At 42.1% G+C, this 27,886-nt stretch overlaps 2 protein-coding genes across 2 annotated transcripts; both read left to right on the top strand.

Moving 5' to 3' along the window:
- The first annotated feature begins 1,967 nt into the window (after window positions 1–1,967).
- LOC147236654 (coiled-coil domain-containing protein 6-like) lies at window positions 1,968–15,586 on the top strand. Its single transcript, XM_086171820.1, has 9 exons — window positions 1,968–2,305; window positions 3,471–3,620; window positions 4,870–4,998; window positions 5,524–5,627; window positions 6,858–7,018; window positions 8,779–8,935; window positions 9,185–9,285; window positions 12,466–12,587; window positions 14,212–15,586. Exons 1-9 carry the CDS (start codon window positions 2,051–2,053, stop codon window positions 14,440–14,442), a joined length of 1,410 nt encoding a protein of 469 aa, XP_086027946.1. The 5' UTR covers window positions 1,968–2,050; the 3' UTR covers window positions 14,443–15,586.
- Window positions 15,587–19,680: 4,094 nt separating this feature from the next.
- LOC147236655 (monocarboxylate transporter 9-like) lies at window positions 19,681–27,320 on the top strand. Its single transcript, XM_086162254.1, has 6 exons — window positions 19,681–19,916; window positions 20,965–21,201; window positions 22,383–22,526; window positions 24,219–24,314; window positions 24,767–25,645; window positions 25,770–27,320. Exons 2-6 carry the CDS (start codon window positions 21,000–21,002, stop codon window positions 25,952–25,954), a joined length of 1,506 nt encoding a protein of 501 aa, XP_086018380.1. The 5' UTR covers window positions 19,681–19,916; window positions 20,965–20,999; the 3' UTR covers window positions 25,955–27,320.
- The last annotated feature ends 566 nt before the right edge of the window (window positions 27,321–27,886 follow it).

Raw genomic sequence — 27,886 nt, forward strand, 5'->3', positions numbered from 1 at the left:
AAAATGCAATGACTTCACAATTCATATTCATCATTCACCATATTCTTACAACGTATATGACAATAAAAATCTTGAATCTTGAAAATAAGAATGCAGATTTCGCATTACTCGTCTGTGCCTGCTTGAACTTTGTATACAATAAGTTTGGTTGATGCAGTTTTTATAGTTGCTCATCGTACAGTTGTACAAATATTTGTGTTTATTGTATTGTTTACTATTGATGAAAAGAATAATAAAGAATTTCATCTTAATATTGATATAAATATGAATATAAATTTAAACATTTAATGGCTGGGTACAGTGAAAGATTGAAATAGGAGGTAAAAGGGTAGCGCAAAAAATGCAAAAAAAATAATTGTTTTATAAAGTATATTTTATAAATATTTTTGTGATGCCTGTAAGCAGCATCTACACAGCCTACATCTACATAGATGTTGAATCTTTAGCTGTTTATGCTACCCATGCACAAAGAGATCTTGATTCTGAAACACACTGGATGGTTTAGGACAATAATCCAAACATGAAATGAGTTGTATTTAACCTTGAAACTGTGATATTTTAGCCTTGACAGTCCCTATATGCAGTGTGGAATACACAGATGGAGATGACTTTATTAATCCCCGGGGGTGAAATGAAATTTTTGTAGCAGCTTAGGATAAGAAAAATTTAAATACAAATAATGCAATAAGAAAACCTGAGGTGGCATGAAACACACGGGAAGTGCAGTATAGTGCAGTTTGGAGCAGTAAAGTGTCCGCATGACTGGTTGAGGCAGATGTAGTAAAGAGCTTGATGGCAGCAGGCAGGAACGATCTCCTGTAACATCTCTCAAGACAGTGGGATTGCAAAAATCTGTTGCTGAAACTGCTCTTAAGCTTGTCCAGTGTCTTATGGAGGGGGTGATAAGCTTAGAGCCAACAACAGAGGAGGTCTTTTTTTACAAGTTTATTTAATCTGTTTGTGGAGGTTCTCAGTCATCCAGATCATGGTGAAGTCATATCGAAATCTTCCTATCGTGGAAACTGGACATGAATTTCTCCACTTGAAGAATTTTCAGGTGAAAATTCAGGGCGAATTTTTCAAGTGAAGAAATTCATTCATTTTTCAAAGAAAGAAAATCAAGTCCGGGTGCCAGAAGAAGATTTCAACAAGAATACATTTCATTCTTGGCTTTTCTTGAAGAATTTTCAAGAGAAAATTCAAGTGAGTTTTTCAAGTGAAGAAATTTAAGTCCAGTTGCCATGTCAAGAATACATTACATTCTTATTGAAATCTTCTTGTCGCGACAACTGGACATGAATTTCTCCACTTGAAGAATTTTTAAGTGAACATTCAGGTGAATTTTTCAAGTGAAGAAATTCACTCATTTTTCAAAGAAAGAAAATCGAGTCCAGTTGCCACAAGAAGATTTCAACAAGAATACATTTCATTCTTGGCTTGTCTTGAAGAATTTTCAAGAGAAAATTCAAGTGAGTTTTTCAAGTGAAGAAATGAATTAATATTTCAAGTAAAGAACATTACGTTCTTGTTGAAATCTTCTTGTCGCGGCAACTGGACTTGAATTTCTCCACTTGGAGAATTTTTCAAGAACACATTCCAAGAATATTTCAAGAACGCATTTCATTCTTGGCTTGTCATGAAGAATTTTCAAGAGACATTTCAGGGCGAATTTTTCAAGTGAAGAAATTAAATCATTTTTCACAGAAAGAAAATCGAGTCCAGTTGTCACAAGAAGATTTCAACAAGAATTTACCATGACCTGGATGACTGACAAGTTCCAAAGACAATACATACGAATGACCTTAGACTTGTTTAATAGGACTGTGTTCATCAGCTCATTGGCAAAAAAAAAAAAAAACTTTTTCATGACATTATAATCTCTTATATTGGTTGGATCTCCAGTAGTGCCGTACCGGAGACGTCCTGTTAGAGGCGCTGCGCTGACGCGGGAGTGCAAGGTCACACAGTGTACCATTCTGCTGCCTGCGCTCCTCGGACGCTGCAGCTGCTCTTGTCTTCCACGACTCCCCACACACTCTGTCGCACGGCGATGGCGGACAGCGCGAGTGAGAGCGACACCGACGGAGCGGGGAGCAGCTCGGCCACCCCGATGACGTCCTCCGCCTCAAATTCGGGCAAGCCGAGCATAGTGATTTCACAGTTTCGCCTGGAGGAGCTGACGAACCGCCTGGCTTCGTTGCAGCAAGAGAACAAAGTTCTCAAAATCGAGCTGGAGACGTTCAAACTCAAGTGCAAAGCCCTGCAGGAGGAGAATCGGGACCTTCGCAAGGCTAGCGTCACCATTGTGAGTAACGTTAGCTGCGTGCTAGCTACGTGCTAGCCTCATGTCAATTATGAATTTGCATTTGTCAATAAAGAAGCCGAGGTCGGTGTCAGCCGTCCTGTGCAGATATGATCAAATTAAAGTGTTAGACTTCATTTCACGTGTGGGATATGCGTATACGAAGTCGGCGCTGGTGTTTTGCTAGCTTCCACTAACAGTAGCAAGGTGGCTATGATGCTAACGTAGCCCGACGGCTAACGTTTGCAAGGTGGTTGGGTCGTGGCGGCCACCTACTTTGCTTTGTTTTGTTTCTGCGTTGCTAATCAAAAGCTAGACCCCGGTTCGATGGCCGCCATCAAAATAAAGTGCTTGTCGAAGCAGTGGGGCGGTTAACGTTATGGTATCGGATGTTCGTGCTTTGGGTCAGCTGATTAAGTTACCCCACTGCCACACATTGTCACGACTTGCTGGCCAATAAGGATGCGCTAAGTGGCTGCAAATAAATTACTTTGCGGCAGCGTTTGCGTGGACCGACGCGTCATGTATCGTCGTCCTGGCTCGATTAGACCCTTCCTGCTTCATAAAATGTGAAACCGATCTGTCGGTTAGATGGGAAGTATGTAGGCCAAACCTAGCGAGCTAGCTAGAATGCCAAGCTCATTTTTTTGGCAAGTGAGCCATGCTGCGCCCTGTCCACGGAAATGTGAGACTCTACCAGATGTTTGAGGGGAGACTCTTTTGTGCTGCGACAGTCGCACGATTGACAATGACTTTTTTTATGTCCCCTTAAAACACACCACTTAAATACAATGTGACTGGAGAAAGAGGGTGGGGAATTTGAGACAGCTGCTCGGAAGGATGTCTGTATCATCACTCCGTGACGTGAGGCTGCTATAATTCTGTGACTGGTAGCGGAGACAGCAGACACAACTCATTTTCCAGTGCTCCTGGGTTGCACCCTTGCTGCATGCCACCCTTTTAGCACACTGTCTGTTAAGCCCAAAAGGCAAACCTCTTCCTTAATACTCAGTGGAGTACACCGCAGTGTGTACTGTTTGATCTGTGTACATATTATTTTTGTGGCTGCAGATGGTCTGCAAAGCCAGAGAGCTACATCCCTCATGCAACTCACCCATCGCTCCACCTCGCTGATGTTTTCTATTGTTTGTCCTGTGTCCCGTCACAGCAAGCGAGGGCAGAGCAGGAGGAGGAGTTCATCAGCAACACATTGTTCAAGAAGATCCAAGCCCTGCAAAAGGAGAAGGAGACGTTGGCAGTCAACTATGAGAAGGAGGAAGAGTTTCTCACCAATGAACTGTCAAGGAAACTCATGCAAGTGAGTGATAAGTTGCAAGCCAAGCTAAGCAATACGGAACAATTTTGGTGATTTAATTAGATGGTTAACGTCAGTCTACGACCCCAATTCAGGCAGAGCAATGACTGCATTTTCTATGGTCATCGAACATATGATTTACATATAGTCACCAAATGGATTTCTTTAAATGATGGGCCACCTTAACCTGTCTTGACAAACTTGTCAGATAAAAGAATAAACCAGGGATCTAGCCTACTGACTGACGGTGGACTTTTAATGCCGTGAAACTGCTTGAGCAACAGCAAAAGCCAGCAATATTTTCTATTGTGAGACTGTAAAGTCAACTTCGAGAGAATTTCATAGTAAAAAAATATCCTGATTTCTCTCTAAGTTGAAAAACAAAAATAATCTTGACTCCTGCAAAAGGCCACTGTCTCATGGAGGGATGTCACAGACAATATGCGTTATGGCAACACCGAATGGTCGCACCGCAGTGTTTACAAACGCACCTGATCCATCCCAGTACCGCAACATTTGAAACTGTGCACCGTCATTTTTGATTGAAACATGTTGTCGTTTTCCAGTCGGATTTGTGCCTCAAGAGCTGTTCGGTGTGTTCAGAATTTCCAAGTGGTTTTTGTCATGACCTGAAACACCATGTTATTAGCGTATAGCCAGTGCATTATCATGGACTGCATTTGGAATTCCCCTGAAACACAGAATAGTTGAAGATGACTTCATTATGGTTTCTAGCTTCCCAAAATTCTCCAGTCTGTCGGGTTACACAGTTTAGTCTGGTTTCCACATTTTGCAGGAACTGTAGGGAGACAAATCATGGAAATGGTTACTTTTCCCTGACCAGTCCTTTCCTGTAAATTAATTTGTATCTCTTTCCTTTTAATGACTAATCATTTATATAATCCATCACGTAGCCGTCCTACTTTAAATCAGAGCTGAGCCACACCCTGTCTTTGCATTGGTTTGATGCCAAGCAGGGGGGTTGCAATGATTGCCAAATCATTCCTTTATGCTGTTTATTTCTACGGAAAGTTCAAACCTCAAATCTGTTAAAATTGTAAAACAAGCTCACTGTCTTTCTATACTCAACGTCTAAGCTAAATTGGGTGATCTGATGCCAGTGCCTGTCTTCCCTGTGGTCATCAAATACTTTTTGTAATGACTCACCATGCATCTCCTCTCTCATCTCTCCCGTTTCATTCAACTCCCTTTTTTTTTCTTTCCTCCCCGGCCTTTCCCTTTTCCACCCCAGCTTCAGCACGAGAAGGCAGAGCTGGAGCAGCACTTAGAGCAGGAGCAAGAGTTCCAGGTTAACAAGCTCATGAAAAAGATCAAGAAGATGGAAAACGAAACAATTTCAAAGCAGCTAACTTTGGAACAGGTACGCTTATTGGAGCAGGAGAGCTTCCACAACATATTCCTGAGCTTGTAGTTTTTTTTTTTGTTTGTTTGTTTTTTTTTAATATTGTAAAAGGATGAGACATTAAAATTTCAACCTGCTCTTCTGTTTTACTTTTAGCCCAAGTGATAGGTCCGCTTTTTCTTGTGGAAGTTCATCCACGGTTGCCACTCTCACGTGAATATCTTTGTCAAAGTTGAATCTTGTGTAATGCTGCTGCGTTTTCCCAAGCTCGCTCATTTGATTTAACAATTATAAACACAATGTTTTTAGCTTAAAAGCACGTTCTTATCATATGAAAATAAAGATTCTCCCTTTTCCACTTGCCATAGTTTGTTAGCAAGCAGTTTTAGGTTGTTATTCCTGAAAGACCCTTATCTGGACAGTGACCTTGATTTTGCCGTACAGTGTGTTTTCTGTGAACTACCCCATGTGTGTACTCCATTGCATTTTTTTTAAAAATCCCTGAATCCTTTATTTTTTTTTCTCCTCTCCTTAATTCCCCAGTTGAGACGGGAGAAGATCGACCTTGAGAACACATTAGAGCAGGAACAAGAAGCCTTAGTGAACAGACTTTGGAAACGGATGGACAAATTGGAGGCAGAGAAAAGGTACATCGAATCCCAATTCTGGACTCATAATTTTGTTTTGAGAGCTGGTGGATGTTTTTCAATCAAGTTTCTTTTTTTTTTTAAGAGGGCATGATAGTAGCCTTCAAATGTTCTCACTTCCAACCATATCAAACAGCTCTCTGTTCCTGAGTCTGGAGAAGCATTATAAACCAATCCAGTATGCGCAGTGCTGCAGTTTTCATTAAATTAAAACTGCACCCATCACTTTACATATCCTAACACCAAAGAATACGTTTTGTTGATCCCTTACATTAAAGCATTTCCAAGCTCTTGTAGATCAAGTACATACTGGATAGGCTAATAATATCATAATTTGTTAGGAATATCCAGTGGTTTAGTTCTGGCACAGTACTTTTTATGTCCGAGATTTGGTTGAATGATTGATGGCGTCCACCAGCAACAGATTTCCGCCTTAAAAGCGGGCTGCTGCAAAGAACATTTTCACATGTTTAATGAAAATACCGCAACAATTCCCTTTTAGCCACACGAGGGTCGCTGAAAAATACATTCTTTATGATGGCAATCGGTATCCATCACTGATGATCATTTCCTGATAGATAAATGTAAAAACTAATTCACGGAAGATGTCAAAAACATCTCCCTAAAAGATTCTTACTTTTGAGTGGCTCACCTTCAGACATCCAGTGAAAGTGCCATGTGACAAAATTGCATGGGCATACTTTCAAATATAGGTCAGAGGGATGTGATTTGTTTTTTGACAAGCACGCCTCACAGTGAGAGGCTGATGCAAGGATTGAAGGAAGGAAAATGATTTGATAACATTCTTTAACAACTTACCTACCCTGGCAACTTCAACATACCAGACAAGCCTCTGAAAATTAAGTAAATATCACCGTGAAGATTTCCTTGTGTGTTTTGTTGTTGTAAAAGTGCACTTTGATCAGTCATAATTATGTTTCTCAATTCAGTCGGATCAGTGTACTCAAACGCAAACACCTCACTCAAGAAAACTGAGGCAACAGGGATGTGGACCAACATTTGTAATTCACCTGAAGTATCTTTTTGATGTGATTTACCAGTTTGCCAGAATAATTTTTACAAGATTAATTTACCGATCACTAACGAATCATTCAATTTCGCCTAATTATAGCTGTTATTTGTCACTTGATATTTTGTATTTCAGACATATTCAACTGCTTTCTCTCTAGTAGTCTGACCGTGCCTATTTTTGTTTATCTACCAAAATAGAATCCTACAGGAGAAGTTGGACCAGCCCGTGTCGGCCCCGCCCTCCCCAAGAGACGTCTCTATGGAGATCGACTCACCGGAGAACATGATGAGGCACATCCGCTTCTTGAAAAATGAGGTGGAGAGACTCAAGAAGAGCCTGCGCACCACTGAGCTGCAGCGTGAGTGGCCCTTTTGACACTATTGCGTGACCCCGAGGGGATTCTTGCTTTGTTTGGCGCAGTTTACAGACCTCATTAGATCCCTCTCATTCTTCACTCTCAATGCAGCCGTTTTGGTCGATGGATGCACCACAGTGATTGGCAGCTACGGGGCTGTATTTGTAAAAATGCATGCCAGACAAAAACCCAGACAGAATAATCGAATTTGATCATTACATGTAATCAATCTTTAAAATGCTAAATGTGATTTTCAAATATTTGGGTTTCCCATCCACGCTTAGGTCATTATCTTAGACTCTTACCCTAGTTGTTTTGGTTTGTCTTCTTTTCTTTTCTTTCATTCCAGCAAATATAAGACTATATTGACGACAGAACATTAACATAAATGTTTTTTTAAACAATACTGGTCATGTGTTCTTGGGTGCTTATGTTTTTTATGGATGCTCTGTTTGATTTGGATCACCAGACAGAAAGAGATACTTCTGTCTTCAGTGTCGTCTCTGCTTAGGTTCCACAAGCTCTGATGCCTGAACTTGTGCAGTGTTGCTCACTGACTATTTTTAGAGAATTTATTACTTGCTCAAATCACCAACCTATTTGTTTTATCCCAATACTGATTAATAAGATTTTTTTTTTCATGTGAAACACATTATTACGTGGAAAATGTCCCTTACTTCCCTTGAGACGGCAGCATAATAAAAAAGAAACCAAGCTAGAACAGACAGACCACTGAACTTGTGCAATGTATGGAATTTCACATTGATGTTCTCAAGAGCTAAAAAAAAAAAAGAAAAAGAAAATTGATTTAAATTACACTGTTTATTGTGTGAGGGTTGGAGACTGTGGCCTGGGCATTACTTTGAGGAGATTGCAGTATTTTGATCAAGGCTGGCACCAAGACAAGATGTTTTGAAATCTTGTCACTTCTCAAATTCTGCGGTTTCGGTTCTACCCGTGTGCTTCATTAACTGCTGGCTATTTTTATTTTGTCCCAGTCGCATGATAAATATTTGCTTTCACACATGAAGCCCATGTGGGTAAAATGAATACAATTTTCTATTTCTCAGTGGATATGTAAAAGAGACTATCGATTTCCAACTGAGGAAAATAGCCGTTGCGCTGGACACAAAAAAAGCAGAGGCTTTGGTTAAACAAGCTCCAGATCAACTGATTTTATTTTAGTGGTTTTATTTCTTTGAAATCCAAATTCATTCAAGGTTTGGAAATAGAGTATTTATGGGTATGGATTCATTTTGACAGAGGAAAATAAATATTAATAAAGGTTATTGGCAATAAACCCCATGGCTTTTAAATATTTCTAAAAATAAGACATTTTAAAAAGTAAAGGGAATAAAGTGTAATTGAAACACCCTTGACTGCTGTTATTCTGGCAGTTATTTGTTTTTGCCACTAGATGGCGGTATGAGTCCAGGTTTATGCCATTCACTGGCATACAAATTTAAAGTGTATTTATGTTGATAAATACATACATAAATGAATAAAACACAAAGCATTAGTACTTACAAAATTACTGACATTTCTTGTCTTGTTATTTATTGATATTTCAAAAACGATAGAATCTCATTTATTCCTTTCTGAATTTACTATGAGGACTTAAGTTGATGTTCTTTTACCAAACTTTATAGTCCTGCAAGTGCACAATGTCGGTATGAATACTCATGCAGTTGTTAAATTTTGTGTCTGCTGTTGATTTGCGGGCATCTGGACTGACTTCCTTTGTTGACTTTGTCCCTCCTCAGACACAGAGAAGCGTGCCCAGTACATAGAGGAGGAGCGACACATGAGAGAGGAGAACATCAGGCTGCAGAGGAAGCTCCAGAGAGAAATGGAGCGCAGGGAGGCTCTCTGCAGACAGCTGTCGGAGAGCGAGTCCAGTCTGGAGATGGACGACGAAAGGTAGCCGATTCAAGACTATGTTTTATGTGGGTGCAAAACAAATAAGACAATAAGCTTCCATGCATACGTTGCCTGTCAGTTGCCTGTGGTATTTGCACATCCCATCCAAGGTACATTAGGTATTGTCTTCCTATCTTAACCATATCTGTTTCACTTTTTGTTTTGATACATTCAAGCACTCCCTTCCTTCCAGTCTTTGTTTTTGTTTTTTAATATGATAACTTGACTTAACGGGTCTTGTTACATCAGGTACTTCAATGAGATGTCTGCGCAAGGTTTGAGAGCAAGGACCGTCTCCAGCCCCATCCCATATACCCCGTCTCCCAGCTCTAGCAGACCCATCTCACCTGGTAGGTTCCTTTTTGTTGAAGGGATCCCTGTTTACCAAGACATTATTGTCCGTTTTGATCAGTATTTGTACCAGCTCCATAGAAATGAGAATAAAATGTCTCACCATATCTTAGTTTGTATAAAATTGGGGAAATAGCTTTTCACTTGCGGGCCCCCATTGTCGTTTACATCGCAATGCTGTCTGCGAAACATGGTCGCACTGGGCTCAGCCCCATTCATTCCACCCTGCAGTCCAAACCCATGTTATCTACGCAACCCTTCCATTTTTAACCCGAGAAACACGTGAGCGAGGAGGATAACGCTGAAGACAGAAGGTAAAATGAAGAAGAGGAAAGATGGGAAGAGGCAAGAGTTGGCCAAAGTCACTGGTGTGTGCAGCAAATGCGTTGCAAACAGAGAGAGACTGCTGTTGTAAGACACTCCACTTTTTGTCATCAGCTGTTCACTGTACACTTATGGACCCCTGTGCTGACTGACCGGGCGACTCACAAGAGCTTCCTTCATGATTGTGTCGGTGCCTGGTCTTTCATAATAAGATGCTACTTCTGCGGGAGTGGGTTGTTGACGTCCCCGCAGGAAAAGATCCAACATCTCCCGCCTGTGGCATTTCTCTGGAGCAAGCTTCACTCGTTTCCTGAGGATCCTTTGTCTGTTTGTGAAAGAAAACTGCAGCCACGGCATATGGCTTTAGTTTCCCTTTAATACTAGCAGGGCCCATGAGCTATTTCAGCATTTTAGGTTGGCTAAATGCATCAAATGCAGCCGGAGAGAAGTGGAAGAGAACACTGCCACGGGTCCTTTGGAAGTCGTGTTAGTCCATAAGCAATTTCCCACTCATTGTTTCTCTTTTTGTCCCTTGGAAAGCTGTGAAGACTAGCATCAGTCCCTTCATTTCACTTGGACAGGAATTGGCGACCAAAAGCAGCGTGATGTGGCATTATTACCATATTCTGTAGAGCGAAACACTATCGAAAAGCCAAAGTTAACACGATGCAACCAACTTCCGTCATCAACCCAGCATGCATTGGGCTAGTAAATCAATGGCTGCTCCTGAAAGTTAAAATATGTCATAAATTGAGATTTTTGAAGAAAAATAATTCTTCATGCTCTTTTAAAAAATGTTGTAGTATGAGACAAAACATTAAAGGATTGTCATGTCCATTAGTCCTCCCAGTAGGGGTTCCCTTTAAAATGGTGTCCGGATGTTGTTATTTCTGGATTTCTTCATTTCTTTTCAAAGAAAAACCTTTGTCACCAAACCTAACATTAAAATCCATTTCAACTAGCATCTAACCCCCACCGCAAAATATCCTTCAATATTTGAAGTTGAAAAATGATTGATGAAACCATAATTGAGTCGCAAAGGATAAATTTTGTGTTGTTCGGCCCTATCTCCACATTCCAATGTGTACGAGGCAAAATGATTGACAATTTCCCAATTTTGAGTGAATGCCACCGACAAAAATCACCAAACAGCTGCATTCCAATCCCTCAGGGCAGGACCACATCAGTGCCTGTCCATAAAATGTGCCTGGTTTTGCCAGGAGAAGCCTAGAATACACTCATCACCTGACAGTTAAGTCTTCTGTAGAACATTAAAATACAAGAAAATAGATATTGCCTCTTTTTTTTCTATTGCCGGTCAGTTGGGAGAAGAAATTCCGTGCTCATTGTTTCAATTGAAGAAACATGTCAGAAAGCAGAGTGACCTACTATAAAGAAACAAAGCGGTAGGTAGACTCAGGTTATTAGTTTAAGGTGCGGTTTGCCTTTGAACAGCCAAGATCGAAGATTCTAACCGTTTATTGTCACATGTACAGTGTAGAAATTAGTTTCCCTGTACATCGAAATTCCTACTTCAATAGAACAGTGAGAAGAGGACAGTACAGTAAGATGTTTGAGTGCAGCTTGGTGTGCAACTCACAAAGTGCAGGTGCAAGGATGAGTGCAAATTAAGTGGCAGTAGACTTTACATGTGCAAGATGAACGAGTGTCAGCTGTTTGTCTGATGGCAGTCGGGTAAAATGAGTTCTTTAATCGTGTCGTTCTACATTTCACACTCCTGCACCTCCGGCCGGAGGGTAGGAGTATGAACAGTCCATGAGGTTTTAATTTTAATTAATTGTTTTCTTTAAACATTTGATTTAAGTGGGCCTTCTAAATTTCCCTTAGTCTCACTCATAAATTCATGCAGCATTTTTGGTATGGGAAGAACATCCCATTGTATGTTTTCCTCACATCAAGGAGTTTGAAAATCAGCAGGGGTGCCATTGTACGTCTTTTTTTTTTTTTTTTTTTTTTTTTCTTTTTTAAGCACACGTTTCTCAGTGTGAAATGTGCTGTTCCTGGACTGGATGCCCCGATCCAACCCTAACCCATAGAAAATCAGCGTGCAGCCCAAGTGCACTGTTGAAACACCATGTTGTTGTGTTTACACCAAAGACCAGCATAAACAAAAGAGAACTGGTTATGCAGGCTGCCTTAGGTTCATCTCAGGATAGCAGTGAGGGCAAGCCTTAGCCATCCCTGCTACATTTTGTTACAATATTTAAACGGTCATCAGGTAACAACGTCCATAAAATAGATTAACTTCAATTGTCGATAACTGTCAAGCGAATTATAGACCATAAGTGAAATAGGCTCTTTGAATGAAATTTAAAGCCAATATAAATAGATGACAAACATTAAAACATTTATATTCTATCTATTTATAAATTACATCACTATGGCAGCATGTCATTCTTCTTATTCCATTTTCACATCCTGAAGCCAGAACATTTTGGTGTTTTCCATATCCCACCTGGTGGATTCCATGTAAATCCAGCAAGTCTTCTTTTTTTTTTCCTACTAAAATAACAGCTTCTATTTACATCATCTGCTCTCTTTGTATTTGTTTTTTTTTTTTTGCTGCTCATTGCATACTTTATTTGGATAAATTTACCAAAGGGCAGAAATCTGACGTTTTTCTTGGAAAATATATAAAAATGACACTAAATGGCACCTGAATTGCCCAGTGAGGCAGTGTCCTGGCAACAAGTGATGAGGAAGTGTCCCGGCAACAAGTAATTTGAGGACCCATTCTTGACATTTGAGAAATGCCATTTTCGGTTTTTTTATGAATTTATTTTTCTGTACAGAAATACAAATTCCTGCAAATTTTCTGCTCCTGTCTTTTACAGGTCTCTCATATGGCAGCCACACGGTTGGCTTCACTCCTCCAGCAACTCTGTCTCGAGCTGCCATTTCCCACTACAACACCCCTGCCCTGCACGTCCATGGAAGCTCCTCTCACGCTGTCGCGGTAAGTAACACTATAAGGCGCATCGCATTATAAGGCGCATAGAATAGAAACTACTGTAGTGGCTGGGGTTGCGTCATGCTTCCACTAGATGAAGCTGCGCTAAAGGGAATGTCAAAACAGTCAGATAAGTCAGCCAGTCAAACTTCATTAATAGAATACAAACCATCGTTCTGACAACTACATTCACTCTCAAAACAAGTTAGTGCATTCACAATTACTTACCATACGTACCGGTAGCTCGTACCAGTATTTGCGCCACCTTCGTTGAAAACAATATTTTTCCAACTCCATTTGTCACAGTTCAAAGCTTTTCATAAAACAAAAGCACCAAGAAGGACCGCCTCTAAATTCATTGATGTTCATGTGGCTAGCTGGCGCTGTTGCCTTCATTTGAATAGCGACTGTAGAGACGCTTCCACTTGCTGCTCTCTGTTCAACAACCCACTGTTCGAGTTTGTCTTCCAACTGTGGCCATCTCGCTTCGTTAAGTCTTCTTTACTTGGCGCAGGTCATCTTGTTGCCTCCTCTACTTCCATACCATTGATTCATTAATGTTTAATGTTCTCACTGCTGCTCTATTCCTGTGTTCTACTGCGTGACTGATCGCCTTGAGTTTGAACTCTGCGTTGTAAGCGTGTCTCTTGCAAGGTGCCATTTTGGGGTCTTTAAACACACTCAAGTGGTGTGGGACTTGAATTCCCCTTTATCGTTTTTACCCCTGCTACTTTGGCTATAATTCTACTATAATTTCCTTCAAACTAACTGGTAGGTAAAATGTAACACTGCCAACAAACTGGTCAAGATAGAAAAACACCAGAAATATAAAAACAATTTGGTATTTGTCACATTACTTTTTTGGAACTCCCAGCAAACTGTGAACTGCCTTATTGTATTTCTGGATTTGAATTTTAATATGATATAAAGTGTCCCTGGATTGGTTGGTTTAGCCATACAACAGCAAGGGGTAGCTGTAGTTGCTGTCAATCCTTCCGTGATTGAGCTCGTAACTCTGTTTGCTCTTCGTATCAAATTCAGTCAAACCCCCCAGTTTTTATTTCGTTTTTTAAATAAGCAAAAGGTACTTCATAAATAACAAATAACTACATAATAGAAGAGGATGTTAAGATCAGACAAAGACGATCATTTCCTGCTCTGTGGCTAAACTCAACTTACTTGCTATACACTTAACAATACAATGTACTGCTAAATACAACTTGCACACTATGCTACACCTTTTCGCGAATGATCATTAAATGACTATTCCGATGCCCCGTCCGTTGACGTTCCCGCCATGTGCTGCACCAAATCCCCATAAATGGCCCGTACTTTCTCACATATGATGCTTGTTCACGGTATCTCATCAACAAGTCAGCAACACACACACACCTTGTGTTTTTACATGATTTCTGCTGGGTTACCTTCTATAGTGGCATGCGGTGCGTCTGACTCCTTTTAAACGCCACTTCGCGGAAAGCAGCCGCATATATGTCAGATGTTCAAGGTTCACTCAGTAATGGTTCCACTGTACATTCAAGACATAGTTTGCCCCTACAATCTTAACAGCAAATGCTAAGAATAATATTAATCATTAATCATGTATTGTCCGTCTCTTGTTCTCTCTCAGAGGCCATCTCCCAGAAGAAGCACCAGCCCTGACAAATTCAAACGTCCAACGCCCCCGCCCTCCCCCAACACACACTCAGGGGCTCAGCAGCCTCAGCCTCCACTCCCCCCACCGGCCCAGCCCATGGTCCAGTCCATGTCCTCCCCGGCAGCTATGTCGCAGCACGCAGCCGCAGCGGTGGCGGTAGCGGCGGCAGCGGTGGCAACACAGCAGCCTCCCTCCCAGCCTTAATGCCATACACAGTCTCTTGTCTTTTTGCGCACGAGCGCCCACTGAATGCCACGATGCTACCGCAACAGCAGCTTCCGTCATTAACAGCTCTGGAAGAAGCTCTCAGAAGCAGCTTGAAAAAAGAAAAAAAAAGGAAAAAAAAAAAAAGGAAAAAATGGGGGAGAGAGAAACAACGGCGATGCACCCTCAGCGAACCCGGTCGCCTGCCAAATCCACTCGTGGCGTTACTTAACTACTCTTACAAGGAATGGATGTACTGAAAAATAATCGCTTCTGGGATTCGTAGGCCAATTATCTGTTCCACCTCCTGTCTTGTACACATTGTTTTATTTTTCTCTCTGCTTGGGACTTTAGCCGGTTGGAGTTGTTGTTGTGGCGCTTCTGAGATAGCACAAACAGCACGTTACAGGATGCTCATCGGCGGTGTCTCTCGATAGGTTGGATGTTCGGATCGGTTGATGGATGTACGGCCCGAGGAAAACGGGACGACTGGGTAGACGACCTAGGTTGATTCTTTTCATGCCTATAATATGACACTCGATTGCAGCAATGTCCTCCACTCTAGCTCACCCCCCACCCACCCCCACCCCCTCTTCGTCTCCGAGGCAGTGTTAAACAGTTCACCCCCCCGACCCTGAGTTCAGCATGACTCACACGGTCATCCGGAGTCTGGTTTGACGGCTGCTCGGAGTATCAGTTATAGGGCATTGATCAAAACAGAGCTCGTGGCCGCTGTTATTTTTGGTCATGAAAATATTAAAGGCTCCGTTGCTCTCTCGGTTAAAGTGTAATGGGGGGAAAAAACGACAAAAAAAAAAAATAATAATAATAATGATGGAAAAATCATGCGGGATGGACTCTGGTACATAAACCACAGATAAATGTCGCCTTTTTGAGGTGTTTAAAAAAAAAAAAATGTAGTCTGAGGTGTTACAACTTAGTCATGTACTCGGTCTCTTCTTTGCTCTTCTCTCTGGTGTATTTCTGAAAGCTTCTATCACCCTAATGAATATTCCTCATCAAAAAAAGGAAAAAAAAACATATTATGCTCTTTACACTAAATATACATACTGCTAAAACATTCTAAATGAATGGTACTGTTGAACTAAATTTCTATGTATGATTAAAGCTCTTGAGATGACAACGTTTGCTTTTAATTATCGGTTTTATGGATACCCTCATAACATGGGGAAAAAATTGAATAGATGACATACCAACTTCTAATTTCCTGTTTGTGTCAGTCACGATCAGTGCCCTATATTCCCGACGAGATAACAGGAGTTGCTAAATTCAATATTTTAATGGGTCACGGGCCTGAGGATTAGACCAACCTTTATGTGTATTATGCTCGACTGAAATTTTCCTTGTGGAGGTTGTGAAACATCACGTTGAATTCTGCAATAGTTGTTGGAAAAAAGAAAAAAAAAAATTTTGTGCCTTTTTAAATAAATCCATAACATCAAACCTCAAATTCTTATCTGAGAAGGCCAAATGCATGTTCCCTGTAAAGTTGAACTCGCTGACTAAATTCAATACGTGGTTTTCTTTGTGGAAAAAGGGTCTCCCTGAGTTTTGATCCCTCATCGATATCTTTTAATCCCTCGGCCTGCGTGGTTTCGACTAGGTGGAACTGGCTGTGGATCCCACGTATCAGCCGTCCTGGGATAATTTCACTTGCCAAACCTTTATGATGAGGCCGCAGTAACCTCAAGGGGAAGGGGAGGAGACCACTGATAGGATGATTATGTAATTCTTAATATGCTTGCATTAGGTTTTGACCAATAACACATTCATAAGTGTCAGTGTCACTGCATTATATGCAGTATAATGCATTATAGGTTATATATTAGTTTGAGAGATTCGCAAAAAATGAAGCGGTCAGTGTTTTTCTTGCTGCGTTGCGGCGTTCTCCCTTGCTGCCAAACAGCAACCTGAACTAATCCAAGCAGGAATCTGGACCCGGAGCCTCAAGTTAGCCACGCTGGGTGCTAAAGCACCCTCTCACCCCTAAAGCTCTAAGGTTCTAATGCGGCTGAACCTGGAGTGATATAGCCAAACTGCAGGGTGGCTCTCTTGTGTTTACACTCACCCCGATGTCTTACCGAGGAGAACAGCAGGTTGCTGCTTCTCAGATATCTTAAAAGGTACCTGACGGGAAAAAAAAATAGACTATGAATGTATCAGTGTGTTTCAAAGCGACTGGGAATTTTGTGTTTTCGCTCGACAGCGGGCCTTGGATGATCTCTGTGATGCAACAGATAAGAGATGGATCTAGACTCAAGAGGAAGTTTGATAGCGATAGATAGGGCAGCATATAACCATAAATCCTAACCCAGAATGAGATGATACAATCTTAAGAAAACAAGATTTGATTCATAATCATTTTTTATTATCAAAAGGGAAATAATGAGGGAGTGTAAATCTGTCATTGTTTTGATTGGCTGAGGATATGTGTGCTTATCAAGAAATTCAAATAATTTAAAGTGTGTTTTTAAACCGCTTGTATCCATTCAAATGATTTCTCACTTTCATTATAGATAGTAATTGATTTATACATATAGATATACATTGTATTTGAACAATCTTTCATTTCATTTCCAGGACTAATGCTTTCCTGCATCAGAATGCTTTATTAGTTCTTATTCGAATGAAATCGCCAACATGTCACATTCAGGCCAGAAAATACTGAATTGTTCTCATTCATCCTTTAAAATTCGGCCCTGTCCTGTCAATCCAGTGGTAAAAAAAGAATGTACAACTAAAATCCCAATTTTTCAAATCATCTCTCGCATCTCTCTAGCTTCGTACGAAATCTAATTCCTCCGACCATGAAACACAGTATTTTCCCATATTCTCATTGTCACGGCGATCCCACTTCAAGTGTTATCTGTTGTACAAACAAATGTTCTGCTGCTTGTTCGAGTCAGGCCATTTATTCAACAAGATACACATTTTAAATATTTGCTTTTGTCTTCAGATAATGATGATAAATAGAATCCAAGGTCTGGTCTGAGCAGTTTCTCTGGAGTAATTGCTATGGTCTGGATTTTTTTGTGCGGCTGTCTACATTGGACTGCATTTTGACCTCGGGAGATACGAGGTCACTTTCGATTCAAAAATTATTGCCAGCTTAGATAAGAGGCCAATAATGATTTGGCTTTCCAGGGTGGTTGATGTAATCGGGGATGACAAAGAGGAGGGCGGTCAAAAAACAGTAGCCATGAGCCTTCTCCGTTACACCGGTAATACGATCAAAACGGATTGGTGTTCTCCTTTACTGCCCCCTACCTCCAGCCACATTTCTGAAATTTATAGGAATATCTAGTCAGGGATTTCCTGCTAGAATAAAATCATTGCTGTTTTTATTTATTTATTTATTTTTTCTTATCTTGGTTTTTGTAAGGAGTGTGGCATAACTGCACAATAAGTCCTTTCCCACCCTCATTGAGAAACACACTCAAACTCACAATCCCCCCCTCCCTCCAACATACTCTATATCTGGTTGAAACTGGTCTGGGAGAGCATTTCAGTTTAACGGCAGCGTGAGAACAGTGTTATTAACTCTCCTTCCCTTGTTCATTTCATTTTTTTTTAAAGAGAGGATTAGAGAGCTTAAGTCTTTTCTATAAGACCATTACTGGCTGTAACAGCCTTTGGTTTTGAAGGGAAAAAAAACGTCAAAGTTTCTCAAGAATTTGAGGTGCATTTGGTATGAAGACCATCTTGACCTGTTGTCTGCTGTCCCCCCCCTGCCACATTTCTCTATCTGGTCTCCTTTTTTATCAACCCCCCCCATTTTTTCCTCCCATCACATCTTTTTCCTGCTTTTCTCCACTGACTTAATGGTTGCAGTGATACAGAATTTTTGATTTTTTTTTAAATGTAGAAAAAAAAGACCTTTGACTTTATTTTCGCACACACATATACAAGGAACCATAACGGCCGAGGTGAGCCCCTTTATTTAACCTCAATTCTGTTTTTTACGCTGTTCTTTGACGATTGTTGAATTCTCCAGCTAGAGCACATGAGCAAGACAGAAATAACTTGAATGGTGTGAGATATTATAGTCAGGGGACTTGAGCATCATCAAAAAAAAGAAATCTTTTTTTTTTTACTTATGAGACGTTGAAATGGATTGAAAACTGCAAAGTAAAAAATACAGCATTTTGTAGAATAACCTTTCAAGCCACAAGTTAGAACTAGAAAAATAAGTTTGTCTCTTATGGCTTCGCCTCTCGGTGTAAAATTCCAAGGTTGAGCTTTATTACTTTTCATCCAGTTAGATATGATTTTATTGTCAACATGTGTGTGCTTGTGTGTGTGTGTGTGTGTGCACGTGCACATGTGAATGGTACAGGTACAAAGAGATCCAGAAGGCAACAGCTCTAACAAACACACTGTTATTTTTGTTGGAAGTCAACACCATGGGCATTATTATGTACTTTATAACAAAACCAATCTATTTGTTTATTTGTTTTATACTGATTAAATATAAAACTCATCTGAAATGCATGGTGAGGGGATGGGAGGGGGTCTCTATCTCACAAAGCCCCCTACTTCCTATTTTTAACTCAATGGATTGAGTTACACACACACACACAAACACACCTGTTTTATTACATATTTTTATTTCATTTTTAAGTTTTGACCCTCAGACCTGCCGAACCCAATTTTTTTTTCTCTCTCTCTCCCTCCTCGGGTGAACAGCGGGTATTAATATGGTCATCCATCAACCGGTTCAGACTGGACTTGACGGCCGGGCGTTGGAACAATGTTCCAACCAGGAAAAGGGCCTGGAAGTAACCCGACACACCCATATCCCCCCTCCCCCCGCATTTCAACCTCCAATCTCCCATCCTCCTAACATAATCACCCCCCTCCACACAAACACACCTTCTAACTTCCCTATGACAAGTCCACTTTGATTAATATTCCCAACTCTTTTTTTTTTTTTCGCTTTATCCTTAAAAAGTGTATATGCTTCGTGGCGGTGTTGTGAAACTAAATAAGATAAGTTAATATTAAAATGAGAAATAAACAAACAAATAAATACATAAATAAAGGTTTAGTTGAAATCGCATCTCCGGAGCGGACATTCAAGTGCGCTACTAGCGCGCAAGGAGGAAGCGGCGCTCCTCCTCTTCCTCCTCCTCCTCTTCTTCCTCCCTCCTCCTCCTCCTCCGGCAGCAGCTGCGTTCTGCTGCTGCTGCTGCTGCTGCTGCTGCTGCTTCTGGACCAGCAGGAACAGCTTTGAACCGGTTTGCTCGCCGGCTACAAAGCTGCGAGAAGCGGATGCCTTAACGCGCACTGTTGATGCTGGGGCTTCGCTGTCTGGACGCACCGACGCGGCCGCTCCGCGCGAAATACGCATTTACCACACGCACACTATTCTCATTTTAAACCATCCTGCATGGAAAGTTCTCCCGGAGCGCGCAGCTCTGCGGGCGACTGCTGCTGCTCTCATAGATGCTGAGGTGAGTAACGAATACGTGTGTTTTTTATTTATTTCATTTTATTAGAATAATAATGTATGAGAATAATAATAAAAAAATGTGTGTTGTAAAATGAGATTACACAAAGAAGGGGATGTATATCCCGACTTGTTGTCATGATTGTTACTGTTTCAGGTTCAAATAGGAAACTGGCAATTGAACAGCCTAAATGGTTTAAACTGTGATTACTAGGAAAAGATCATTTAGATTAAAATTAAATGTGAGCAGCATTGCACATACTTTATTTTTTCTTCAACCAACTGTGATCAAGGTGTCATCTGGAGGAGGGGTTGGGGGTGTTTAACGCTGCTGCTATGGAGGAGATAGGAAGAACTTGACAGGGGTGGAGGGGGGTTGGGGGTTGGGATGACATGGAGCGCAGTTCAGTCGGTGCTTGTTGGTGACAGGAAGTGTAACAAAAAAAGGGAGCACGCCGCTACCGGGTACTGTCAGTGTGTGATACCTCACTCGAGTGTCAGGCCTGTTAGCGGTGTGAATTCAGGGACTGCACCTGGACCATCTTCAATGGGTGAAGGACAAACTAGGAGCTATCCTGGAAAATACTGGAGCTGTGGTTGATGGGCAGCTCCTTCAGCCAACAGTTCATCCCAACCCAGGGCAGAACTGAACGCTTCAGATGCTCCTTGGTGCCCACGGCCATCAGACTGTATAACAGCAGTCTGGACGGGAGACAACTCACAATCCTGCCTATTTTTGTTTATTTAATTTTATTCTTGTCATCACTATTGTCACTCCACGTCTATTGTCGATTAGTTCTGATTGGCTATTTTTCACCCTTACTGTTCCAGGATGTTGTCCATTATTTTCTTGCTGTATCTCGTTCTCCCTGCTGTCTATCTCTATTTATATTTATATTCATATTTATTTTTGATGTTATAACTGTTACACTGCTGTGGCAAAGGAATTTCCCCTATGGGGATCAATGACGTTTATCTTATCTTAGGGCTCCGTTAACCTAACCGAGGTTTATTTTGCTAACTCTCTGTATTTGTTTCAATGTCCTCACCAGGAACCCCTCTGCTGACACAGCATAACCCTGGCACCATGGCTCCCCCGTCTTCTACAGTACAGGACGGCGGCTGGGGATGGGTGATCGTCTTGGCCTCCTTCATGGCCCAGCTGCTGGCCTACGGCTCGCCCCAGTCGGTGGGCGTCCTCTACCCCGAGTGGCTGCACGCCTTCCAGGAAAGCAAGGCCATGACGGCCTGGGTGGGCTCCCTCGTCGCCGGAGTGGGTCTCATAGCCAGTAAGTAGCAAAACTAATAGATATTGACGTGGCGTCATAACCAAACTTATCGCCGGCTCAGTTAAATCGGACATAATGGGAACAATTAGAAATTAAGTCTGGAATCCAGTGCTTCCGTCTCAAACTGCTGTCACCACGAGAGAGGTAAATAAATAAGTTGGCAATATTGCATGCTGAAAAGGTGTCAAAATACATTTCCGCATTCCACTCGAAATCATCATATTATACAACATAGCTGATAGATTACCAAAAGTGCTTGATCAAAGTCTAAATAATAAACATAGTTATGAGGGGAGGCAATCAAACTATTGGGTTACACGTTATAGCTGGTGTTGTAATTGATAAAGTGATCGGGTGGGATGGGGGAAAAAAGAAAAAAAGAAAAATAATTGCTGCTATCGGATAGTCACTCTGAGGCTCCCACAGCAGAGTCGCCACTATCAAATTTTAAAAGCCAGAAAGGAAATGCAAGTCATTCTTGCGATGAATGTAAGCAGATCACTTATTGATCTATCTAGCGACAGAAGGAGGGGGGCAGAGTTAGATGGGAGGAGAGAGGCTGTCACAAATACATGACTTGTTGAGTAGCTATATTTTCACCAGGGTTTTGGTACAATCTGACCTGGACCCGGATACTAGCCAAAAAAACAGGCCTCAAAGCCGATCAGCAAAAAGCTTGACTGCAAGGGGCTGGGGGTGGGGGCAGGGGGGGGGGGGGTATACAGATGGCCGAGACCCCATTAGCAACAACAAACAGAAAAACACAGAAACAGCGTCGCCGCTAGCAATGTTTGCTCAACAGGGTCACGTGTTGAACAAACAGAATCTGTGATAGAGGTCCGAGATGATGTGTGCGTCTTAAGGCGGAGGCCCGGCAGCTTGTCTTCCCCGATGACGATGAGAACGGGAAGGACGCATGTCACGTGGCTTTCAGGAAGTGCAAGGAAGAAAACGTCTTTTGTAAACATCCGGCTTTATTCAAGCACAGAGGTGTTTTAAATCCTGCACAATTTTGCGTGATTTGCCGAAGCCCTCCTGACTGATCTGACAATGCCAAATGTTGAGTCTGACGAGACATGGCGGCCCCCCGGCGCTCCCCTCGCCGTGATTTTCTATTTTTCCACCGACTGCTTTTTCATAGTCCCTTAATTATGCACCCTGTCTCTTTTTCTGTTTTTCAGGTCCCATCTGCAGTGCCTGCGTGGACAACTTCGGGGCTCGCCCTGTCACCGTCTTCAGCGGTGTGATGGTGGCCGGCGGCCTGATGCTGAGTGCCTTTGCCCCGAATGTGCAGTTCCTCATCTTTTCATACGGGATTGTCGTTGGTAAAAAAAAAAAATCCTTTTTTTTTTTTTTTTTTTTTTGCAGCTCCACCCTTATTATGTTTTCCTCCCACTGCCAGAGCAAAAGCAAGAGACCCCATGTTGCATTAGCCTCAGTCATCATGTTAGATAGCACATTTGATGCTCTGGTCATGAGCTACTTAAGCTCCTTATTCTTTTTCATGTTAGAGAATTTTGCGGAAAGTCCTGTTGATATTTGAAACTAGCAGGAGGACAAGTCATGTCCATCATTATGAAACCTGAGGGACTGACTAATTTTGCAATTAAGAGACCATTCCTGTCATATTTAAGGAAGGTGTGCTCGAGCCAAACGTACGCACACTCAGGAGTTAGGGGCTCTTAAGGGGTTTGACAAAGAAGGTGAATGGGAGCAGTGCAGGGGCAGGGTCCTCATGGGGAATGTCACAGGAACCAGTGAGGATGCACAAGACAACGACTGCAGGGGTTACTGCACTAGCAAGGAACAAACAACAATCTGGCGCCGAAGGACTGCTGGCAGGCTCCTCTTAGCCTGCGCTAGATGAGGCACGATCGGCTGCAGGTGTGTCGGCACCCCCAGCCGGAATCATTCACCTGCTCAATCGAGCTCACCGGTGACGGGGTGCTGCAGCCAGAGCCCTGGCCCTAGATCCCAACAATTCCTCTGATGGAGGATGAGATTCGATAGTCATTCTTGTGCTCTCCGGGCCTGTAGACGTACCTTACACACCATACCACATGCAGAGACACGTGTGACTTTGTATCGCCTTGCGCACGTGTCCACCTGTCATTACACGTTTGATGGCAGCCGCTTTAACGCCAGCGAAATGCCTTCACTCTCGAAGTGGCCTTTCACGGGAAGGGGATCGCCCGAGAGGGGATGCCGTGCATGTTTAAAAAAGCAATTTATTTTTAGATATGTCCCCTTAGATCTCTGTCCGGCTCCGCGTGCACGTGCACTTCACATTCCTCTAGCGCAGTCGGTGCTCTCACAGACTAGCCCTCTTCTTAACAGATTTAATTGTAATTCATAATATGGAAATGCACTATGACAATTTGGAATAAGTGGAGAAAACTGTTTTTGACCATACAGCATTGCTGGTCTCACTTCTGTATAGTGTATATTTCCTTTCATTCTGGCTGACAGCCTTCTATGGCATAGCACCCCTGACACATTTCTGTGACATTGACAAAAAGACCAGGGGCAGAGCTTGAGGTGGCAGAGATGAAGATGCTATGGTTCTGTTTGGGTGTCACAAGGATGGATAGGATCAGGAATGAATCCATCAGAGGGACAGAACATGTTCGGTATTTTGGAAAGAAGGCCGGGGAAGCCAGACTGAGAGTGTCATGTACAGAGGAGGGATAGTGAATATATTGGAAGACGGATGCTGGAACTGGAGCTACCAGGCAGGTCTCGAGGAAGACCAAGAGAAGATTTACGGATGTCGTGAGAGAGTATATGAAGTTCATGGTGTGAGAGAGGAGGATACAGAGACTAGGGTTAGATGGAGAAGGTTGATTCACTGTGGCGAAAGGCCAAAAGGAAAAGAAGTAGAAGATGAAGAAGAAATGCACTATGAAATATATTTTCAATTCTTATTTTACAATCAGTGCCTGTGTTGTGAAATTCATTTTCCTTTATACATCAATGGAAAATCTGTCTGACCGTCCTTGTCTTCTATTCCGACGCAGGCCTGGGTTGCGGTCTGGTCTACGCAGCAACATTGACAATCACCTGTCAGTATTTTGACAAGAGACGTGGCCTTGCCCTCGGCATTGTCACCACAGGTATTCTGCCCTGAGCTCTCTGCGTGCACACCAGTTCTCCACACTCACTTCTTTCATGTATGCCCAATACGGAGCCTTTGGAAGCTGAGGTAAATATCTATAGCGCAGGCGGAGTAGCCTGTCGGGTCAGGAAATGGTACGGTTCTCATTCAAAACCATGATGGTGATGATTTGGGGGATTGAGGCAATAAGATAAAAATTACTGTTGGGGGAATTGAGTTGAGTGAATACGTAAGTGTAAACATTAGGATGTTATTGCTCATTTAAAAAAACAAATAATTATATTCGTAGAATTGAAATTGACTTTGTCACCTCCCTGTGGTTCTATAAAGTATCACTTCCTAAATTTAAAAACAAACTAAAACACAGCATCGTGATTGTTTGGTTACTTTTACGACTTGAATTCCATTGACACGTTTTTTTAAAAAAGCCGTCTCTCTGGGTTTACCCAGGCACGAGCGTCGGCGCCTTCATCTACGCCACGGCTCAGAATGAGCTCATCGTGGTGTACGGCCTGGACGGCTGCCTTCTCATCATCGGAGCCATGGCGTTGAACCTCATGGCCTGCGCCGGGTTCATGAGACCCCTCATCATGCCGAGTTACTACCTCAAACAGAAGGCGGCGCTTGAGCGCAACACGGGGGAGCACCTCTTTGAAAAGCCCCAGTTGGACGACCTGAAGATCACGACGGGGTCCGACGTCACCAGTCCAGACAAAACTCTCATGGTGAAGGAGTTACTCATCACCATGGACAGCAAGGACTTGGTCATCCAGGCTGATAGTCGGAAAAGTGGCTTTCTGGCCGGGTTGGGTATCATGAAATTTATCATGAAAAAAAGACAGTCGTATTCCAAGTACGTGCACTCCATGTATGAAATCCTACAGGATCAAGCCATGGTGGCCTTCTGTATCGCCGTCTTCCTGTTCAGCCTGGGAGCGTTTCCTCCTGTGCTCTTCATCGAGGATGTAGCTCAGAGTCAGGGACTCATTGAGGAGGTCAGCGTCATTCCTCTGGTCTCGATAGGCGCCACCGCCACGTGCTTTGGGAAACTCGTGCTGGGCGTCCTGGTGGATATACGATGGATCAACAGCATCTACTTGTATGCCTTCACCATGTTCGCGGGAGGCGTGGCGCTGCTCCTCATCCCAATCACAAAGACTTACTTGGGACTGCAGATACTGTCCGCCATCCTGGGTTTCTTCTCGGGAAACTGGTCTCTCACATCCTACATCACCACTAAGATTGTCGGCTTGGACAGACTGACGCAGGCCCATGGCATTCTCATGTTCTTCGGGGGATTTGGAATAATGCTTGGACCTCCTGTTGTAGGTAAGTGAGCGCATTTTAGGTTTTATTTGGCCGACCGGGAGCTCACTTGTCACAATTTGTGTAAATTAATCTATCAGAACTGTCTTCTGAATGAACTAACAATGTCTGTTTTGTCGCTTTTCAGGGTGGTTCTTTGACTGGACCCAGTCCTACGACAAGGCCTTTTACTTCAGCGGGAGCTGCGTGGTGCTCGGAGCGTTCATTCTCTTCTTGCTCAACCTTCCCTGCGGGAAAAGGAGGTCTTCGGAGAACCAACGACCGGACGTCCCTTACACCGGCAGCTGTGACAAAGTTGCATCAGTAGCCTGAGGATGAGCACATTTCAGAAAGACTCAAATTGGATCCCACCTGTTATTAACTGAACGCCTCCTATTATACCAGTTGGGGGACGTTTCTTTGTGTCAGCTGCCAGGTTTTTTCAGTACCAAAACACCTTTGTGACGTTTTGAAATACAGGCTTTTCCTCTGTATTTTGCCTGCGTTTCTCAGGTCCAAACAAGACACTGCAGATCTATTGAATGGTTTTTAACCCCAATGCCTGTTGATTTTATATTACAGCCTCATTTTACGAGGCCGATTCATTGCTATCATTCGACATCCCCGGGTTTTAGATTGCTTTTGTGTAAACATATTTTTTACGGTAACTGGCAGGCAACATAGATGCGTCATTCTTAAAACTGGGAGGGGGGACGTCTGCAATATTGTGTGCTAATCCGACAACAATATTTAATCCGCCCCCGCAGATGGGTAAGAAATGTAATGAGCGCAGGGATTATGGAGGGAGTTTTTTTTTACTATTATAAATTAAACTATTATTTTATACTTTTAGTTTGTCATGTATTTCCTAACTTCACTACTGTGTATCTTACCAAAGCATCAATGTTAGTAAAAGCCTGTCAACACACAATGCCTGTTAGAACAACGCAAAAGCCTTGCTTTATAGATGATTTAGTTTCAACAGTAAATAGATTATCTTTGTTTTATATGAAGATGGTCTGAGTTTTGCATACCTCCTGTTGCTGCATCTGGTAAATGTGACACTAAACGAGTTCTGCCGAGTGTAAAAATAATGCAGAAGAAGTCCTTGCGTGATTCCAAATGTACTGGCATGTTGATTAACTGTGTGGCATGACTATGATGACCTCTGCTGGCATTTCATTTGATCAGATGGGTCTTTTACCACGGTGTTGTGACTGTGTTTCAAGTACACGTTGCGTGTGTCTGCACACATGCAAAGGCGCGGGACTTTGCGTGCGCGTCATTTGATAAACTTTTGAATTAGCAGCACTAGTTTGTAAAAATCCTATGTGCCAGTGACTTTTATATGCACAGAACCCAGCCGTAGGGCTGTAAACATTGGTAGTGTTTTCAGTTGAATACTGTGATCATAACTGTAATGAATATATTGCAGTAGACTTTTAGAATCACTTGTATGTTGTTTAATAGACCCCCGTAAACGACTGTTCCCGCTACGCCTGGAACATAAGTGTTTGTATGTTATAACTGTAGAAGAAATTTCACGGTGCAGATAAGGAAGAATTATTACTGACCTTTAAAAGACAGTGCAATCGGTGTCTACTGTTTTTTAAGCCAATATTGTAATATTTTTGCCCTTATTCTGGTCTATTATTTTACTTTAAAAGTGCCAATAAAAGTTGTATTGACTGATGATATATATTGTTCAGAAACATATTTTTTACCAAAATTATGAAACGAATGATTTCACCCACACTTATGGTTTATTTGTCTTATTATGCAATAACTACCAGACTTTTCTTGAGTTCTGTGCAAACATCTTACTCCATTGAAGTTTCATATTTGACATTCAAGCTCACATTTTATGCATTGCCTCAGCTCCCAATTCTTGCAATGTTTTCTTTTTGGTTTAGAAAGAGGAGGAACTGGCCTTGAGATGGGCCTTGGTGGAGGTCTGTTTTCCGACAGTGTGCCTTTTTGTTATCACAGTGTTAAAATTACATTTCCTATCCCAAAAAGCCAAATATATGTCCGTATTTGTCCAACCTCGTCATGACTGGGGATCACTTTGTAAAGCTCATTTCATCGTAACTACTAACAACCCCCTTGGCAGACAACCATGATCTGTGTTTTCGAAAGACAGATCATGGTAAAGCACTTACTGTATACTCTTATTAGAAATTGTGTTTTTTTGTGGGCTCTTTGGTTTCCCCCACCAAAAAACATGCAGTAGGTAAATTAAAGACTTCAAATTGCCTCTGGTTG

Source organism: Fistularia commersonii, chromosome 2, assembly GCF_037954325.1.
Source record: "Fistularia commersonii isolate RoL2024-O1a breed Wild chromosome 2, RoL_Fcom_v1.0, whole genome shotgun sequence".
NCBI classification, from domain to species: Eukaryota; Metazoa; Chordata; class Actinopteri; order Syngnathiformes; family Fistulariidae; genus Fistularia; species Fistularia commersonii.

What these genes read in the sequence shown, in the direction of transcription:
- LOC147236654 (XM_086171820.1), top strand. Translation starts at nt 2,051, where the DNA reads ATGGCGGACAGCGCGAGTGAGAGCGACACCGACGGAGCGGGGAGCAGC. An exon ending in GCAAGGCTAGCGTCACCATT is followed by an intron (nt 2,306 to 3,470) that starts GTGAGTAACGTT and finishes GTCCCGTCACAG; the next exon opens with CAAGCGAGGGCAGAGCAGGA. An exon ending in GCTCCTCTCACGCTGTCGCG is followed by an intron (nt 12,588 to 14,211) that starts GTAAGTAACACT and finishes GTTCTCTCTCAG; the next exon opens with AGGCCATCTCCCAGAAGAAG.
- LOC147236655 (XM_086162254.1), top strand. Translation starts at nt 21,000, where the DNA reads ATGGCTCCCCCGTCTTCTACAGTACAGGACGGCGGCTGGGGATGGGTG. An exon ending in CGGAGTGGGTCTCATAGCCA is followed by an intron (nt 21,202 to 22,382) that starts GTAAGTAGCAAA and finishes TCTGTTTTTCAG; the next exon opens with GTCCCATCTGCAGTGCCTGC. An exon ending in TTCATACGGGATTGTCGTTG is followed by an intron (nt 22,527 to 24,218) that starts GTAAAAAAAAAA and finishes ATTCCGACGCAG; the next exon opens with GCCTGGGTTGCGGTCTGGTC.